Genomic DNA, 20,503 nt, shown 5'->3' on the forward strand with positions numbered 1-20,503 from the left:
CAATTAAGCTTCTTTGCATTCAACAATCATCAGCTTCAGCGATGCTAATCTTTTCCCATGAATAACCTTCGCCAACTCTACTCAGTTTAGAGCATTATTCCATTTTGGGTTTTAGCTAATGATAGAGACAGCTGAGAGGAGACAGAAAATAAAGGAGGGAGAGTAAAACGAAAATGAGAGTGGGACCAGTACATGAAATACAGAACAAGTTTGCCTGTAAAATTGCTTAACTTATTTTGATGAGTTAAAGCAATGTAAAAACATATGGTTATAACTTATGAATCATGTAATTGTTGTAGGTGTATATGACTTAGTTAAATTAAAAAATGTCCTGGCTCTACCAAGCTTTATAATGGCAGTGAATGGAGGATATGATTTTGTAGGCCAAAAAAGTGCACCCGATATCCTTCATAAAAGTACTCCATGAATTAGAAGTCTAAAATTAGATTTTTTTTAAGAGAAATGTCAGAGGAGCTTGAGTTTGTTGCCCAGCCCTATTTGTTTGAACCGCAAAAGGTGTCAAAGCTTTCGCTACTCCTACATCCTACGTCATATTTCATCAAGTGTTACTCTTCTGGCGTTAGTCGACTTGTGTAGGTCATCTGCCAGAAGCTAGTTATTTTAATTGATAAAGTTATAAATATGGATATTTTTCTTACACAAACGCATCGCTTCGCTTCAGAAGGCCTTTATTAAACCCCATGGAGCCGAATGGATTACTTTTTTTTTTAGATGGATGGATACACTTTTTTTGGGCTTCAAAATATCATCCTCCATTCACTTCCATTATAAAACCTGGAAGAGCCAGGACATTATATATATATATATATATATATATATATATATATATATATATATATATATATCTCCGATTGTATTTGTCTGAAAGAAGAAAGTCATATACACCCTGTGCAGATCTTGGTAAACACTTTCCATTATGTTCATTTTGCGGTTGCCCACATGCTGCAACATGTCCAACTTACTGTGTCAAGGATCATATTGAGATCATATAACTCAAACTGAGTTTAGAGTTTGAAAGCTGAAATCAGTTTGTTTCATATTTTAGTACTTAATTTGTGAAATAGGCCTGCATTTTGCATATCTCTAAAGTATTGTATAAAGTCAATTCAAAGTGACAAATGACTGCCTATTGCCCAACTAAGCAGAGACAGAACTGTTAAGAGTCTGACAGGGTTCATCAGGGCTTTGATGGAATAATCAGGAAGTTGATAACCATCTGATTGGAACAGCAGAACCAGCCTCTGGGGAAAAAGATGCTGAATTTGTAATAGCTGTCCAAATACCAAGAAGAGAGAAGGAGATATGACAATGTACACAGAGGATCAGTGAGTCCCTGAAGGAAAGGATCCTGTATGTATAAGAGTTCAGATGCAAAAGCCTCTAAGTGCCATCTGAAATTTTCTTCTAAAATTATCATTTTTATCAGGCTCGTATATTTACAGTAAGTTCAATAATTTCACTTAAATTGCAATGCAAATTACCTATTAATTGTCATTTAAGTGAAATCACTTAACCTAAATATACAAGCTTTATAAAAATGATCATTCTATAAGAAAATTTCAGATGGCACTTAGAAGCTTTTGCATCTGACCTCTTCATATACACAAATATAAACTAAAGATACAAACTAGGAGTTACTTTATATTTGTATGTACAAAAATGGCATAAACAGTATATATAAAATTGGCTGAATATAAAACTGCAGTTACAAATTGTGGCAGTTTCATTTATGTGTATGTAATATTTGTTATGTACGGTTGTTCATTTTAATAAAAAAATTTTGTGGCAGTAATATATTCAGCCAATTTTATATATACTGTTATATATTATATATTATGACATATACATATATATATTGTATATACACTGCCACAAGGGCAATGATGTATTGGTAACAATGTAAAAAAATTCATGACAAAATACACATTGCATCATATCTTAAATATAAATAGTACCACCATAAGAGCAACAATATACCTCCAAACAAAATGCAAAAATACTTTTACCCTTCACACCGTTCTTTCAAAAGCTACATTCTATGCTATTTTTTCTGTTTTTATTCATTTTTATTTGTAGGTTTTAGATCTGATACTGAGGCCTGTGCGCCTCTAAGAGAAAAAAAATGATGAACAATGAAAGACCTCAGTTCAGCAGTGTACACTGTCTGAGGCTCGCAGGCAGTAGTTGCTGGTGAAAGTGCTCTGGGGGCTTTGCGGAGATTGCTTTAGTGTAAAAACCTTTTGAGGTTTAATTCTGTTTACACGATATACAGTTGTGAAGCATTGCTATTCCTTCATGGTATCAGAATCCTCAAAACCAATGTCACAAGAACAATGTGCTTTTAACTGGAGCAGGAATATTCACAATGATTATTCACTTACATTTCTTATTGTTTACTACATGTTCAATTTCAGACAGAACACAAAAAAAGGTCAGAGATCCCATGACTCAGTCTGGTCTCCATGAGAACAAGATGCCATGCCAACCATGACAAGCACAGTGCTGTCAGTTCACATCGCATCAGTCAGGTTCCAACAGATACTTAAAATCACTGTATAAAGCCATCACAAATATATTTAGTTCTTACAAATTTATCCCTTAAGGTTTAGGTTCAAACCTGTGTCCCGGACATCAACATCTTTGACCAGTTAAAGTTTAAATACTATACCAAGAGCCTAGAAAACTGATGGAAAATTTACCAGTGTTAGTACAAGTAGCGACGCTACTAACTTAACTACTTTTTTTTTTAGTAGCTCAATTGCTTTTAAAACAGTGTAGCTTTTCAAATAGCTAACTACTTTTTCCAGCAAGTAGCAGTGTAGCGCAACCAAAAGCTACATTCCGGTTGGCCAAACCTGCAATGCACTGAAGCAGCGCAACATCGTCATCTTATTAGATCACAAACTAAATGTGCATTACCGCCATCTGTTGATATATCACGCATCTCACGGCATTACACTTGACTGAGAAAAGATTGTCTGATGGACATATAGAAGTGAGTTGTTATTACACATAAATCGACTAGTAAAGGTTACACTTTTGTATGCAATTTATGCAAACCAAAGATTAAAACTCTGTCTCTGTCTGCGTCGAAGACTTCAAGTACATATAGGTGAAAAATAGCCTTTACAAATTCCTGCTTTATAATTAATCAATTTGAAATAATTAATCAATTTGAATTGATTGATTATATCAAATGTCTACTTCGGATTTAATTACAATGATGACTTGCAATATTTTAATCTGTCCCACAACAGTTGTAAACCTAAACAAACCTAAAAAAAAAAAAAACTCAACATTGTATTTTGCGCCGCTGCTTTGGCAAAGCATCTGTCAAAGCATCTATCGAACAGAAAACAGAATTACGAAATAGCTTGGCTGGATTGTCAACAAAACTACTAAAACTATATGACAAGTGAGTCAAATCAAAGCGTGTTGTTATTGTTAACTAAAACTATTACAAATATATATATTTTTTAATTAAATATAAAATATTAGATGCAAACTTAAATGAAAATTAGACATTATCCCCAGGCAAATACCTTTAATTTGAAGTATTACAATTACATTAAATTAAAGCTAAACAGAAATGTTAATTACAATTAATAAAAATGACAAAAGCACATCACAAAATTACTAAAACAATCAAAACTAAAATGAAATGAAAACTGAAAATCCACAACTAAAGATAACTCAAAACATTAATAAATTATAGTATATAGATAATACTAAAATAACACTGATCAGAAATGATAATACTGACTTTACATAATTTACTACAAATATAAATGTATGAATGCAGCAGAAGAGCAGGTCTAAACAAAGCCAAGTTTATGCTTTATCTGTGCACACACCCCATTAAGTCATTTCCTGCAAGAAAAAAAACAATCAGTGTTTTGTTTTGTTTCTATACCTTTAAAATACACATTGTGATTATTGATGCAAGTGGAACCCTGATTGGCCATTTATTAAATTAGTTCTGCTAACACACAGACAGCATTCGAATGAAACGTAAACTCAAAGGTAAATGTAAATAGGACACTAAACTGCTATATCAGTCTCATGTTGTCCGGACATTCCACACACAGTCACTGATCTGTCTTTAACTGAGTGAAACCAAGACTAGAACAAAAGCTGTAGATCGAGGCTCGAGTTCCAGCTCAATTTCTACTCTCTACTTTCTTTCTGGTCCTCCACACGCTCTCCGCCTGCCTCCTCTCCCATGGAAACTGGAGCCCCAGCAGGGGTTGATTTAAATCACCGCTAATTAAATAGGAGTAAGTATCCAATGGGCTATTCGATCAGTGCAGAAGTTGTCCCAGGCTGCTAATTGTATCCTCCACCACAGCCCCTGCATAGAGTTACAGCGCTAGAGACTTGGGGAGAGATTTTTAGAGTGTCCTTAGGGGACCATGTAGCTATTAGTAGCTGCTGCCGACAGCTGATTTGTGTTAAGCAGATGGATGTGGTCAGTGATCTCCTGTACGATCTGCTGCCGCTTTATTAGGCGTTGAGAGAGCAAAGGACAGCTTGTTAGACCTTGGCTGCTCAATGACTTTTAATGCAGGTGGATTTTGCTTCTACACACTGGTCAAGGGCCAGTTTACTCATACACAATCCTACGCTCTGAGAAAAGAGCTTTCTTTTTTCTGGGGAAAAAAAAGAAACCTAATGCAAATGCAAATGCAGGCAGCACTTTGTGTGTAGCACTGACTGACAGGTACAGTTGGACAGGTTGACATTATAATTAAATTAAGTTAGTTAAGTATTGACATTTCAACATTACACAACATTTAAACTGTTGAAAAGTTCTTGCGTGTTTTTTTAAGAATGGCTTGGGGTGATTGATGAGATCAAGAAAAAAGTGATTAATGAGATCAAGAAAATCATTAGATCTAAGCTTTTTCCAAACAAGTAAAACTCAGATTTTTTTTTCTTTTTCTTTGCTGCAGTCTCAGAAACATTACAACAATATCTGAGAGCAGCATACACACAACAGTAGCCTTGTAAAGTTCATTGATCTATAAATATCAGAAAGGGCAATGTGGTGGAAAAATAATTGCTCTCTGTTCAACTCTACTCCCTCAGTCCCACTGTGAAAAGTGCTGATTTTGACTGAATGCCTTCTGACTCCTGAGTTTTCACGTTTTTAGGTTAATGACAGCGAAAAGGTAATCACAAAAAATTCCACATCTTGCCATTTTTTTATATTGATTTTCAGAAGTACATTAACTGATAAGTGATAAGAGAGCGTAAGAGGATTAACTCAATATTTAAGTGGGAAAAATGTGAAAGTTTAGGGTAAATTAATTAACTCAAACTAAGACTTAATTTAACAGTTCACTCTCCCCACAAATAAATATATATATTGTAAAAGTATCATAAAAGTGGTTTATATTCACATGCTACAGCATATTCCAAGTCTTCTGGAGTCATATGATTGTTTGAAAACAACCCTGAAAGGTTTTCACACCTTGCTCATTTGGAGTGATTATTTTGTAACCTGGCAGATTTTCTTTCTTAGCTCGGTTTTGTTTGGGCATATATAAATGAGGCAATCATGCTCGGATTCACAGCAAAATATTATGTACAAGATCAGCTGAAGGAGATTGTCTTGCTCTGATTAAAAACAACCTCTGGAGCGCAATCCAACCTAATGAACCAACAAACCAAGCTATATCATAATTTGTAATGTAAAATGCATTACGTAAAAAGCAGCAATGTCTAATTCTGTGGGTGAGCACATTAATTATCACAGTTCAACACCTCTTCATCTTAAAATGTAATCTACAGGTCTGAAAACACCCTAACTTGGTCTCGTAAATGTACTCTTTCTTTTTCTTTTTTTTTCACTGCCAGAAAAGTTTTCAGAAAAAAATGCTAGATTTTGGCCTATGATTTGTATTCATTGACAAGACATGTCCGTATTTCTACTTCATTAACATCAGCTTCAGTGAGTAATGGCTCATTAAAATGTGCTGTCCAACTTGCACAAAGTCTAGTTTGTCTGCAGCCTATTGACACGACATGGAGATCGATGACTATTTGAATGTATGTTCGTTGTTACTATCGATCTGATACAAACTAAGTGTTAAAGTTCAGTCGAAAAAGCAGCACATGGTCTTTTGAAATCTGGCCATTGAAGGTGGATGTTCCCAACACGATAATCAAATACTAATCACCTTCATTACTGCTGCGAATAAGTGCAGTTCTCTTCCAGTGTCCTCACCTCAATGCCTTGTCTAATGATGCATTCAATTACTGTGACCATATGGAATATCAATGAAACATACAGTATACAGCGTTCAATATCATTTAATTCTAACTGCATCCCATAACCGATGGCTAAGAATTTGCAATCTCTGACTCCCACATAAACATTTAGATGTGCATTTGGCCTCCTGTGGTGAGAGCTTTGTTGGTCTGTTTGGAGGCAGTCTAAATGACATAACATCTGCAAAAACCACAGGCATTATATACATTCTCTGCACATCAGAGAATGCAAAAAGGCTGATCCCAGCAACATTCAAACAACCTTATGCTTGTGAACCCCTCGTGTTGTGTGAATAGCCCTATAACACTGCAATAAAGCAGAAGCTTGCTTTATCCTACTGAGAGAAGAACTGTAGAATGACTATCATCTCAGCGAGACTCATCTCAGAGGATGGCTGAAGTTGAGAGTTTAGTTAGACTTGAATGAAACTTTCTTGTTTATTCGTTTCTTGAATTTAACTTGCCTTCATTCAAAATCTACAAACCCAAGCTTAAACGCAGCAACACCTTTTAACTCAGTGACAATGCAACACAAAACCAGATGGATCAAAACATATTTCACACTTGTCAAGCTGTTGTCTCCTTATGATAAGATGGACTGACGTGCTACAACTCTTGAGTCACCACACCACTATATTCATACATAAACAGGGCACCACCAGTCACTATAAGAACTCACAGACAACCAAACTGTAGTGCAGGGTTGCCAGAGCTCTCCTATAATCTCTGCAAATACACTTGATTTTAGGGAAACTGGCTATGATTTCACTCATAAACACAATCAAATATTCCCAGCTATAAAAATACACATGAAAATAAAAATAACTTTTGGTTTTCTTTTTAAGTTGTTCTTTTTTTTTAATTGGTTGTGAGATGTCAATGGCTCATTTTTATTCAGTTGTGCTCCATCTTGCTGTTTTTAAATGAAAGAACATGTCCTACATGAACAATGCCTATAGTATCTCACAAAAGTGAGTACACCCCTCACATTTTAATACATCTACTCAAGTGACAATACTATAGAAATGAAACTTGGATATATTTGATAGTCAATGTGCTGCTTGTATAGCAGTATATATGTCCTTTCCTCTGAAAATAACTCAACATATAGCCATTATTGTCAAAATAGCTGGCAACAAAAGTGAGTACACCCTGAGTCATAATAGCTGTACGTCGTTTAACCATGCAAAGCCACATGTCCTATTCTTCATGTTCATGTTTTTGTCTGCTTGACAGGACCATACAAATTGTTGTATCTTGTATTAGAGCAGTTCAAATTTGTGCTTTGAGTACAATTCTCTCATACTGACCACTGGATGTTCAACATGGCACCTCATGGCAAACTAATCTCTAAGGATTTGAGAATTAGAATTGTTGCTCTCCACAAAGTTAACCTAGGCTATAAGATTGGTAACACCCTGAAACTGAGTTACAGTACAGTTGCCAGGTTCATACAGAGGTTTCCCAAGACGGGTTCCACTCAGAACAGGCCTCGCAAGGGTCAATCAAAGAAGTTGAGTCCTTGTGCTGTGCGTCAGGTGCAGAAGCTGGCTTCAAAAAATAGATGCATGAGTGCTGCCACCATTGCTTTAGAGGTTGCAGAAGCGGAAGGTCAGCTTGTCAGTGCTCAGACCATACACCGCACACTGCAATAAGTTGGTTTGCATGGCCATCATCCCAGAAGGAAGCCTCTTCTGAAGCTGGCTCACAAGAAAGCCCACAAACAGTTTGCTGAAAGCAACCTGTCCAAGAGCATTAATTACTGGAACCATGTCTTGTGGTCTGATGAGACTAAGATAAACTTGTTTGGCTCAGATGGTGTCCAGTATGTGTGCCGATGCCCTGGTGAGGAGTACCAAGAAAACTGTGTCTTGCCTACAGTCAAGCATGGTGTTAGTAGCATCATGGTCTGGGGCTGCATGGGTGCTGCTGGTTCTGGGAAGCTGCCCTTCATTGAGGAAAACATGGATTCCAACATGTACTGTGACATTCTGAAGCAGATCATGATGCCCTCCCTTCAGAAACTGGTCCGAACGGCATGATAACGACCCCAAACACACCGCCAAGATGACAACTGCCTTGCTGAAGGTGTGGCCAAGTATGTCTCCAGACCTGAACCCTATTGAGCACCTGTGGGGCGTCCTCAAGCGGAAGGTGGAGAAGTGCGATGTGTCTAACATGAGCTCTGTGATGTCATTATGGAGGAGTGGAAGAGGGTCCCAGCAACAACCTGTGCAGCTCTGGTGAATTTCATGGCCAGGAGGATTAAGGCAATGCTAGATTTACAATGGTCCTCACACAAAATATTGACAATTTGGATACAGTTTTGACATGTTCACTTAGGGTGTACTCACTTTTGTTGCCAGCTATTTTACAATATTGGCTGTATGTTGAGTAAATATATAGACATATCCAGATATATTCCATGGCAGGAAATGCGATACATTAATAACAGCAAAACTGTCCACAGATGCAGGGTGCTTCTTTGTAATTAAAATGTATTACTGATTTATTAAAATGTATTAGAGATTTCAAAAGATGTTTGCATCTTGACTACACAAGAAAACTTGAGTATTTAATTAAATGTTTGGATGTGTGAACAAAATGAAGTGTTTTAATGGCTGGGGTTCATGAAGCACATTACTGTGAAAAAGGTTGGCTGTGGAGAGCATTGGCTAGAAAGCTCATTAAAAGAAAATGTTCACCACCCTGATCTTTTCAAAGAATGGTTCAGGGCAGGAGGTATGACTACAGCTATAATGTGAATATATGCTGGGATAAAAAAAAGCAAGTGCAGTCATTTATGAACACATAATAGGGGTGTCATTTCTATAAAATACTCACATCATCTGTTCTGAGCTTCTTAGCTGGACATCCCCCATCTACTGGATGCAACATGTAATACAGACGCACTTTGTTTGCATGTTTCCGGCTCTGAAAGAGAAGAGTGGGGGGGGGAGGATGTGTGTTTATTATTTTTTGTACACAATCACATTGTTCTGCAATCACAGTATTGTAAGAGAATAAGATGGCTGTATTGAATCAAAGCGAAAGATCTGTGCCTTTTATTATCCTTATACATTTTTATATTTCATGGTTCACCTATCTGAGTTTACAATCCTTGGACAGACTAGAACATTTATGAATTGTGAAGAAAAACTAAAATGTAAAAAAAAAAAAATACCATAAAAAAAAAAGAGCACTGGAGCAGACTGAGTGAAGCGATTGGCAGCGCCCATCATATGCACAGGCCAATAAATAATTACTGTGGTTGGCGTTAAGTGAGTGTGGAGCCACAAATCACAAACCCATCAATTACTTGGATTTGACAGCCCAGCTTTCAGAGAGTGGGCCAAATCAATTCACGGCTCAGTTTACCTGAAAATGATGTTGTTTGACAAGAGGGTAATTGAACTTCATCCTCAACACAAAAACAAGAGGCAAAGTGTGCAAATGAAGGACAGAATGGCACTGGAATAATCTGCATTGAAAGCCTTTCCTCTTAAAGAAGTAAAAGATTTCCTGTCTGCTTTTCTTAGACTTATAAAAAAAAAAAATGACACATGGACCTGGATGAAACAGATCTGACGAATCAGATGAATGTGATATGTCACCTTGTGTTTGAAGATTGCCTGAGAGAATCTTATTAACCCAGTCCTCCTATTTCTCCCCTCAAGAGAGTAAATGCGAAAAAAGACATGAGAGATCGAAAGAGACAGATGGAACTATTGAGAATTATTGAGAATGATGCAGCACCTGGAGAGTGTGCAAATAACAAACATACATATTTCTCTTCAACCTCTTCGACAACAATTCTATCCATAATTTCCTTTCAGTTTCCCATAACACCAGCAAACACTAAATATGCAAATTTGTCTGTATACACTTTTGCCTGTCAGTGTTTAATAGTCAGGAGCTATCAAATGATTTTGGAAAAAATAAATAATATTCACATTACAAAATGTGATTTTGACATTACAATGATTTTGCATTCGCTCAGAAACATTCTTCCCATCTCATATTTGGGAAGAAGAATAAGAAAAAAAGAAGAAAAAAAAGAAGTAGGCCTAGTTGTAGTTTGAGATTAACTGCTTTACAGCCACACTCCTCGGCAACAAATAGTGGAGTTGCATTTGAAGAAATTACACTTGTGGACTAATCTGACACAAAGTATACTGTTAAGTACTTTTGATTCCAGTCCTTATGGGAGTCTTGGGTAAGGTTATTACATGATGGAGGTAGACTAAACTAGTCTCGAAGAGTGAAGTAAACTCAGATTGGGGTTGAACTGTCATAGCAATAGATGTAGAGAGCCACAATTTAGCTCTAAGCACAACAAGCACATGATGTTCCAAACCTCACTGTCATTTGGCCAGAGGAAAACATCAAGATCTACTCATGGGTAAGCACAGGGGGAAAATAAATGGCAAAATAGAGAAAGCTTTCAAGACTCATTACTGTAAAAGGACCCACACTCCACTGGTAAAGGACTATTGGCTGAGACGTGTCTCCTTCAGGGTTTGCTTTATGTTTTCATATCAAAAGTGAGTTAAAGAGTAGATGACCCGATCAATACTGAGGGCTGTTCCACACACCGCATCCAAGTTTATTCACTTGAATAGTACTGTTTTACCTAAAACATCATATCTTTCTTACCTCAAACATGATGACGCTGCAGTTTCTAATACTCACTAATTTACCTTTTTAAACAAGTAGTGTAGTTTTTGGAGAATATTCTCATTTTCCAAGGGGGCTTTTAAAAATGGATTCATCAAGGGAAAAGCAGAAGCACCTTAAGAAATAACACCAATCTGCATGCCATAAGGACGCACAAATTAAAGCCAGTCAAAGACTGTTCGGTGGCACATAGGCACTATGCTGAGACACATTTTAGAACAACCCCGATGGCAACCGAGCACTGAGTTGAATTTTGTCTTGTAGATTTTTCAATCTGACAATGTAATTGAAAGGAAAAATGGTTCATAAGGAAAATACCAATTTATACAACACATTAAATCCTGCACATGCTGCGAACTGTTCTTAACTTGTTCTGGGTTTTGTCAATACTGATTTACTGCATGGCTAGCTAGCTTGGTAGAGTTTTGACTGCTAGAAGAAAGACAGAATTATGTCATTACCATAGGGGGTAATGTTTATGCACATTTCTAAAATATAGTTAAAAATATAGGCAAGGCAAGTTTATTTATATAGCACATTTCATACACTATGGCAATTCAAAGTGCTTTACAGAAACTAATTAAAATAATCGCAAAATAAAAGCAAGGAAAATTAAAACAGTTATAAAAGAAATTAAAATAGATATATGATACAGCTTAAAAATGAATTAAAAGAGTAAAAAGATGATACATAGATAATCTTCTCATCTGGCAAAACACCGGTGTATCTAATTCCCAGTTTTACTCTGAGATGTTCCCATGGTGATTACACTGCATAGTAAAAAAAAATGTGTCTATGCTCGCACGATTACAACGGGGAGAATTTTTTATATTAATATTATTTCACTCTAATGCTAAAACTCTGTAAGATAATTACTTTATATATTAATAAAATGTAAAATATTGGTCGCTCTCGGGCAGGAACCTTCCATCTCCTTTATCATTTTTTTCTCTCCACAAATCATTACTATTGGTCACCATTTATGTCTGTCAGTGGGTTTTGTAAATATTTAACCAATGAAAAGTATTTTAAAGATCTTGCGACTAAAACTTGTAACTTCATTGGCTCCTCAAACTGATAAGCAAACCTCATAACTCCACCCTGCCTTAATCTTGAATAGAGTTCTGCATGCAGTTTGGACCATCTCTGCTTGTTTGCAAACAAGAACGTTTTCTTTACTAAAGAAGCACACACACATTATATACTCATGGTAATATACACACACACACACACATATACATAATATATATACACACACACACATATATACACATACATAAATAATATATATTATATATACTGTATATACACACACACAATATATATATGGTCACACTATAGATTATGGTTCAATTCTCACTATTAACTACAACTTTTGCCTCAAATGTAGACTATCTGCAGCCTCAAAGTCATCATTTTGAGCCTTCAGTCATCAGTTGGAAACAGGCACCTCAACCCCTGTGTTTCTTTTAAGGGATGTAGAATCATGCAGAATAAGAGATTAATATGTGGTTTATAAGTATTAATAAACAGCCAATATCCTAGTGATATACATGCTAATAAGCAAGTGCAACTAATTACTAGTGAGAATTGGACCCAAAGGCTAATATTTCATGTATTTCAGGAGCGGAGAAGAGTGTCTTAGTCTAGCATTTTCTGTCGAGTCATAGCCAGTACAGTCTTAAACAGCATGTGTGTAGCACTTCATCTTTTATAACATGAGGTTTGGACAAATCAAATGACAGAAAAAACTGATACACATAGCTACAATAAACTTCATAACCAGTAAGTTCAGGAAAAAAAACGTACTGCCTCAGGTCATTCTAATGACAGAAAAAAGCACAGTCTATGTCTGACATTCGCAAGTCAAAACCTTCGTAACTTCATGAGGTTGATTTAGGTAAAATGTTAATTATACAATGACACATGCAAGAAAATGATCAAATATAATACCACAATATAAACTTTGACAACAGTGTTTAAATTATGTTTTTAAAAATAAAGTTTTTCCATTTCCTCAAAGGTACCTCAACAATTCAATGTAAATTTCATGCCAATTAAAAAACTAATCTATATGTATTAGGGCAGTCACTCACTAACAGTTATTTTGGTAATCAATTGATTATTTTGAGGATTAATCAAGTAATCAGATTTTATGGTGGTAATAAAAATAAAACTAAGTGAACAATAACCATTCAAATGAATTAAAATGACTTAAAGGAACTATAGGGCTGTAATCTCCCAGTCGATTAGTCGATACGTTCTGGCTCGACCAAAATTCTGATAGGTCGATTTTTTGCCGCGTTCATTTCATCAGTTTTGCCGCGTTCATTTCATCAGGTGGAAAGCACTAATTGCTAATGGGGGTGTTTTCAGAGCACCCCTGTTTCACAGGCAACAGTCTGTCTTCAGAACACCCCCCTTTTCCATTTCCTCAAAGGTAGCATTTTTTGGTACCAAATTTTTGGGGGCAAAAAAAATATTTTGCCTATGCCTCAGCATGAGGTAAATCCGGCCCTGAAAATACCAATAAAGTTACACCATTTTCCAGCACCACTTCTAAAGGTATACCAAGATATAAAAAAGTTCAACAGATGGTGCTGAAAAATAAATTTACAGCTATAAATTTAAATTAGTCATCTGCATCAAATAATCTGGGTTGACAACATGCCACAGATACACTACATATTCTATTCCAAAGCACTATTCACATCTTTCCAATTTGGCCTCCAGTTGCTTAGTCATTATACCATGTTCAGACCCAGAGTTTGGGGAGCAGGAAGACAGAATGCCAGGAAACAGAGTGGGATTTCAGATTCAAGCCAAAACTACCTTGCACCGGCATCTGCACCATGCGTCAGGTGTTGGAAGATTGATAGACACCTCTGGTGGTGGTACAGCACCTCCGTATTACGAAAAAAAAAAAACTAGAACAGGCTTTTATTGCTTCTTATTGTTCTTCTTGTAACATTATTTTGTGGAAACATTTCAAACAAACCCTCAGACATATTTTAACATGAACACCCTCCAGCAAAGTATCTATAGAAAAAATGAAAGAAAAAAAAATACATGGATCGTGTTATTATTAAAAGGATAACATAACCTGAATGTGTATAAACTAAGTACTACTGGGGGAAAAACAGCCTCGAAATAATGAACAGACAAAAATTCATTAGCATAAATACAAGAGTACAAGTAGTAAGTAAAAATCCTGAGCATCAAACAGTAAGACAACTTGACATTCTGAAAACATGGTGCATGGTGAATCTAATCAGGGATTAAAGTGTGGAAAAGTGAGTTCATTAGCAATCAGTTTTTGTCTTGGGTATGAAAGACTTTCAGTTAGACCCAAGGACTCTTCACATGATATGTGTTCATGTTTTTCTGACAGGCCCTCATCCATATTTCATCAGTTTCACAAGCCTTTGTTCTTGTCTATTAACACTTTCATCTTCCAATTTGTTTGCCGCTCCTCCCTCCTAAGAGAAAGCATCAGTAAAGATGATAGTTTTGCCAGATAATCTGCAAGATTCTCAAAGCATAACAACCCACTGCTTAAATAACGAAGATTTAAAAAGCATCTGCTTTCCTGAATGGATGTATTGTGCTTTGTGTCTTCAACAATTCAAATGTAAATTTCATGCCAATTAAAAAACAAATCTATATATGTATTAGGGCAGTCACTCACTAACAGTTATTTTGGTAATCAATTGATTATTTTGAGGATTAATCAAGTAATCAGATTTTATGGTGGTAATAAAACTAAAACTAAATGAACAATAACCATTAAAATGAATTAAAATGACTTAAAGGAACTAGGGCTGTAATCTCCCAGTCGATTAGTCGATACGTTCTGGCTCGACCAAAATTCTGATTGGTCGATTTTTTGCCGCGTTCATTTCATCAGTTTTGCCGCGTTCATTTCATCAGGTGGAAAGCACTAATTGCTAATGGGGGTGTTTTCAGACCATGTTTCACAGGTAACAGTCTGTCTTCAGAACACCCCCCTTGTTTTCACTTCTTTTGGATTAGCCCAACCCACTGGAGAAGAGAGACAGATTGAAGAAAGTAGGCTACTAGAAGGTTTGCTGAATATTATTTATTTAATTGTGAGAGCGTTTAATTCATAGTCAGTCAGTCAGTCCTCTTCTACCAAGTCAACAAAGACATCGGCAGTGTGGCAGCATTTTTTTTAATGTTAATAGTCTATTCGTGTCTCAGCCGCGAAGCTGAGCTCCACAGAGCGGCTGCACAGAGCGGCTGAAATGATAGTGTCTGTCAGTTATTATAATACATATGACAAAAACAGTTGTCTAAATTATGTTGCATATTCTTCAAAAGTTCTTGTGATGATATCACTAGTTGACAACATAGTACTATTTTCGGAAATCATAGGCTATGATATTGCGCAGGTGCACGTGATGCAACTCTGTCAGAACCGACAGACTCGTGTGTCAGACTCATTTCAGTGCAAAATAATAAGGTCAAAAACGATTTAATATACTGCAAATAGCCTACTAGTTTTTTATGTTTATTTATAATTCATTTAGGCGGACAACAAGGCTACCAAGTACTGCGCAGCTAATTAATTTAACGTTTTTTTTCCTAACGTAATTTTTAGTCGAAAATTTCAGGACTTCAGTCGACCAAGATTTTCTTTGGTTGATTACAGCCCTAAAAGGAACCGTATGTAAGATTGTCGCCAAAACTGGTACTGCAATCACTTTCAAATTACTGTAGAGCAGTGTAAAAAGCAAGTAATCATATGGTTTTATTGAACAACACTGTTAAAATACATAATATAAACAATCAACTTAAGTACATTACATATTATAACAAATGCCTGCAGAGGGTGCCAATGGCCTGGTGATTGTTGTTGTTACACATACAGCATGATCAAATCCTTGTTCAATAGAGTGGTGCAGGTAGGACGTCACTTTGTAGATCCACAGGCAGTTAGCATCACACTGGTTCCCTTGACTAAAACACAATAGGATTTTTCTATAGGCTTTTGGATTAGCACAAAAAACAAGTTCTGTGATCAACTAAAGTTTATGATACTTGCACATTTTGTCCATCAAGATAATTTTCAAAGATGCAGTCGCCAGATGTAAAAACCTAAAGGTAGGCTATAAACAAACTACACCATGGCCCACGACTTTAACGTCACCACCACTAAGCTTCCGTTCAGTTATCTAAAAACATTTTCCCAGAATGTTTGAGTTAGAATAGTTTATAAGAGCACAATTATAAGCATAACGAGGCTGTAAAAGCGGACTGAGCCTACCTGTTCGGCGTGATGGCGTTTAGTCTCCTCGACAGCCTCTGTAGTCCCATTTAATCACTTGTTAGCAACCTCCTTTTTCAAGACACGTAACAGCCTAAAAAAAATCACGAGTGGGGTAATACTGATGTATTTTATGTCACTGAATAAAAGGTGAAAGGGTCTTGAACTTGTGTTCGCCACAGCTTATTTCAGGCATTTAACCAAAAACCCATTAAAAAAAACCATTGACTTTGGGACGATGGAACCAGAAGTGCTAAAATGCTAACTCGCTTTGGCGTTTTGGTCTACAAAGTGATCTCATACCTGTACCACTCTATATTGGCCAAACAACATTTTTAATTCAAATGTCCACTTAATGTTAATATTTTGCCACTTTATATTTCACAACTTGAGTGAGGGTTTAAACTTTTATTTTGAAATTGCGATGATCAACAGTTTGCATATTTAGAAACAAATCAATGCATTCTTATATGTTGACTTAGATTTATAAATGATTTAGGCCTACTTTACAAATCTGGTGAAATAGCGCACTTTTACCTAGATGAACGTTATAAGAAAATCAAACTCGCAGCATATGCAGAGAGAGATAGAGTATGTCAGCCGAGCTGCTGAGATTTAAATGATAATAGTCCAAAATGTTGCATGAAACAAAGCGAATCACACTTTATGGGTTCCCAAAAGCACGTTATTGGAAACTCAAACAAACAGCAGATGGAGAGACTGAGTTTGTGTAGAGCAACATTAACTGTGAATGGAGTAGCTCTGAGAAACACTTGTACACATTTTAACAACAGCACTATGCTAAATTATGATTTAAAATATCATGCAGCCTTTGAAAACCGTCTAATAATGCGGTTCATGGATTCTCATTTGTGGAATGTGCCACTTCGGGTATTTTGACGGTTAATCGACACAGACAAAGAGGATTTTTTTTTAAATCAAGGAATAGTGTCAGCCCTAATATTCACTAAAAAATTATACATCATCCGAAATAGATTAAAAACAATTGGGGGGTTTATGGGCTGTTTTTGCTCTTAATCTAAATATGTGACCAAAAACCATTTCACAGTGCAAACAGTAAATCTCCCACTGTTATGGCTAGTTTGGCTTCTAATGCTAATCAGTGACAGAAACAAACCTGTGAATAAACAGAAAAACATGTATGCAGGTGTGCATTAAGAACACATAAGGCCATGGGACAATATTCATGGGCCCCCTTCATCTTGGTGCCACAACGTTTTCTACCGTAGAAATTAGTATTTAAAAAAAACACACATCTATACAAAATAAATATGTTTTGGGCTACAACACATTAAAAGCATAAATGCAGATATGAGGTCAAAGCAAACAGTTTTATCATTAGAGGGTCTTCTTTCCCTTCCTTAGAAGAGGAGAATCATCGTAATAGTTCTTGCTGTTTTGGCATGCTTCTGTCGCGAGCAACAATGCAGGTGACAAGGATACAGAGATATAATGGTTACGTTTAACCATAGTTCACATTTGTTGATTGGATTCCCGGAGATGTTCTTTTAGCCGCTGGAGGTTGTTGGCATGGTCTACTCTAGGCCTTTCCTCTGTATAGATCAGCCCTCCATTTAGCTTGGTCTTGCGCTGCCTGGGTCCAGGAGTTAATTGGTATGCTGAAATCTATCAGATCTCTTTTTCTTTTCTTTTTTATACCCGTTTGGGTCTACTAACAGTGCAGGCACCCTCTTTGAGCACACAGTGCAGAATTGCATGGGGTATGCGGGTGACATGTCAAAAAAATTCATTTTTAATATTATTAATAAGCTTTCCTGTAGCTCAAACGGTAGAGTGTTGGCACCTTGCAACGCCAAGGTCATGGGTGCAATTCCCAGGGAAAGCAAGAAATGATAAGAATGTAAAATGTGTACCTTGAAATGCAATGTACGTCGCTTTGGATAAAAGCGCCTGCCAAATGCATAAAAATGTAATAATAAACTATGGTGAAGGGGGTGGATTGGAATCCACTGCTGCTTCAATGTATATGTAATGAGTGATTAATAATCAAGGATAAGCATTTCTACATAAATCATTTCTATATTCAATGAGTGATTCAAATATACTTTTTAATCATATGGTTTGCTGTGAGTGTTAACCAGCTGTTTTTAGGTACATTCTGACGAGTTAAGGTTACAGGGGTCCAACTATATACACGTGACTTCACCTGATTTACAGAATTGTACCTCTTTCATGTGTATTTCTCTAGAAACTAAAGTGAATAGTATCTGTACTTCTTCCTGAAGAGGGAATGTATTATACGCTGATTTCACGCAGCCGTTATTTTGAAATCGAAAGCGAGGCTCCGGTGGGAAGAAAACCGGAAGTGTCGCCTTTAATCACAGGAGAGTCGTGAATGCGATGGCGTATTGTTGTGTTTAATGATGTTGTGTCAATTCTAAAAATGTACATACATTTCTTTCATACTTTAGACTATATACAGTGAAATTTATTTATAAATAAAATATTTTTTTTTATATATAATTCAAAATGTAAAAAAAGAAGCAGGAATGAACTATATATATCCTATATTGGATATTAACATCCAGTGGTGTAGTCTACGTGATACGCAGGTATACGCCGTATACCCACTAGAAAAGGCCAAGGATTTGCGTATACCCACTTAAAAAAAGCGTGAGGATACGTATCAACTTCGTTTTGTGTCAGAACTTTCACACTTCCATTCATAAATTCACCCCGTCTGTGTTTGCGAAGCGACGGATCGAATCGCGGAATCCAGTCACAAATGGAACTTGCTATATAAAGCAGAACGTCACGGAATTAGGCTATTTTTGAATGAATAAATCAAAAGTAGCTGCTGTACAATGAATCAAATCTCGATATGGACTAGTGTCTATGAATATTAAAGCTAAAAGAGACTGCAATTGTTCTACGCGTCTCTGGGAATGAGCGCTCAGTGTATGCTCCACTACACACACACACACACACACACACACACACACACACACACACACACAGAAGCACGCGTGACTTCACGCTCGTGGTGTTTTCAGCGTTTCACTGTATTGAGACATGATGTAGGCTACACATGTGCATTTCATCGCAGAGCTGCTATGAGAGTCACTTAACGAGAATTTCACCATTTCATTTGATAAAACTATCGTCATTCATTCGTTTCATATACACACAGAAACTGTTATGTCTTTACGACAACCTGTCAAAATAAAAGTTCTGTATAACTTGAAGAAATTATAACAGAAATATATTACTATTGCACAGAGTATACTTCAGGCCTAATAATAATAATAATAATAATAGTTTATTAAAACACACAGAAACTCAAATGTCTACAACCCACCAAAATAAAAGTTCGGTCTAACTCAAATTAATTAGAAAGGAATTGCACAGTAAAATGTATTTTAAAATAATTTTTTTTTCAAAAACACCATTTCTAAAAGTAAATTTGTATTTGTGCCGATAATGTTTTTTTTATTTTTTATTGTTGATAATTGTCAACTGATAAAACCTGTACTTCAGGGACCATATTCATATAACAAATAAATAAGTTGATAACACTTAGTATTTCATAATGCTCTCAATTACATGTCGATGCATACTGTATGCATTAGTGAGTGTGGTGGTGCTTATGGGGTGACGCTCTGGGCTGGGTGAGTATGCGGCGGTGGGGGGGGGGGGGGGGGGGGGAGCTGTGGGTGTTATATTACAGTATACTCACTACAAAAAACTAGACTACACCACTGTTAACATCCAATCGTGTAAATCGCGGCAGCAGCTTCAGGTTGGTAATCCAAGGCATTGTTGTTTATCTTTACTTCCGGGGTTCTTCCCACCGGAGCCTCACTTTCGATTTAAAAATGGCGGCTGCGTGAAATCAGCGTATTAGTATGTTTTGGTAGTTTGTCCTGATGATAGTTAGCTCAGGGCCTCTTCAACCTTTGAGAAACTGTGATTCCCTAGTGCTTTTGTGTGTGCGTTGGATGTTCTGTGCAGGTCTTGTATAGGAGCTATGGGACAATTCGGCATGCAACAACCGACCTAAATCTAAGAATCGTGCGACAACTAGGGATGTCCCGATCCGATCCACGGCATCGGTATCGTGCCGATACTGGCCCAGAATGCTAGATCGGATATCAAAAAAAAAAAAAAAAAAGATCCGATACCTATTTGGGGTGGACCGGTACATGTATTCGTATTGAACGTACGTTCGGTACGTGCGTCACGGTTCAGTGCATGGATTTACAC

The 20,503-nt window shown here is 36.6% G+C and overlaps 1 protein-coding gene across 2 annotated transcripts in view; it reads right to left on the reverse strand.

Moving 5' to 3' along the window:
* Positions 1 to 20,503, reverse strand: part of zmat4a (zinc finger, matrin-type 4a) — a 160,182-nt gene that overhangs the window by 101,596 nt on the left and 38,083 nt on the right. For both annotated transcript variants that reach the window (XM_082169806.1, XM_082169805.1), the window contains exon 3: positions 9,139 to 9,228. In XM_082169806.1, coding sequence (XP_082025932.1) covers positions 9,139 to 9,228 — 90 coding nt within the window. The remainder of the gene's footprint in view (positions 1 to 9,138; positions 9,229 to 20,503) is intronic.

The sequence above is a fragment of the Leuciscus leuciscus genome, assembly GCF_965113295.1.
Source record: "Leuciscus leuciscus genome assembly, chromosome: 5".
NCBI lineage: Eukaryota > Metazoa > Chordata > Actinopteri > Cypriniformes > Leuciscidae > Leuciscus > Leuciscus leuciscus.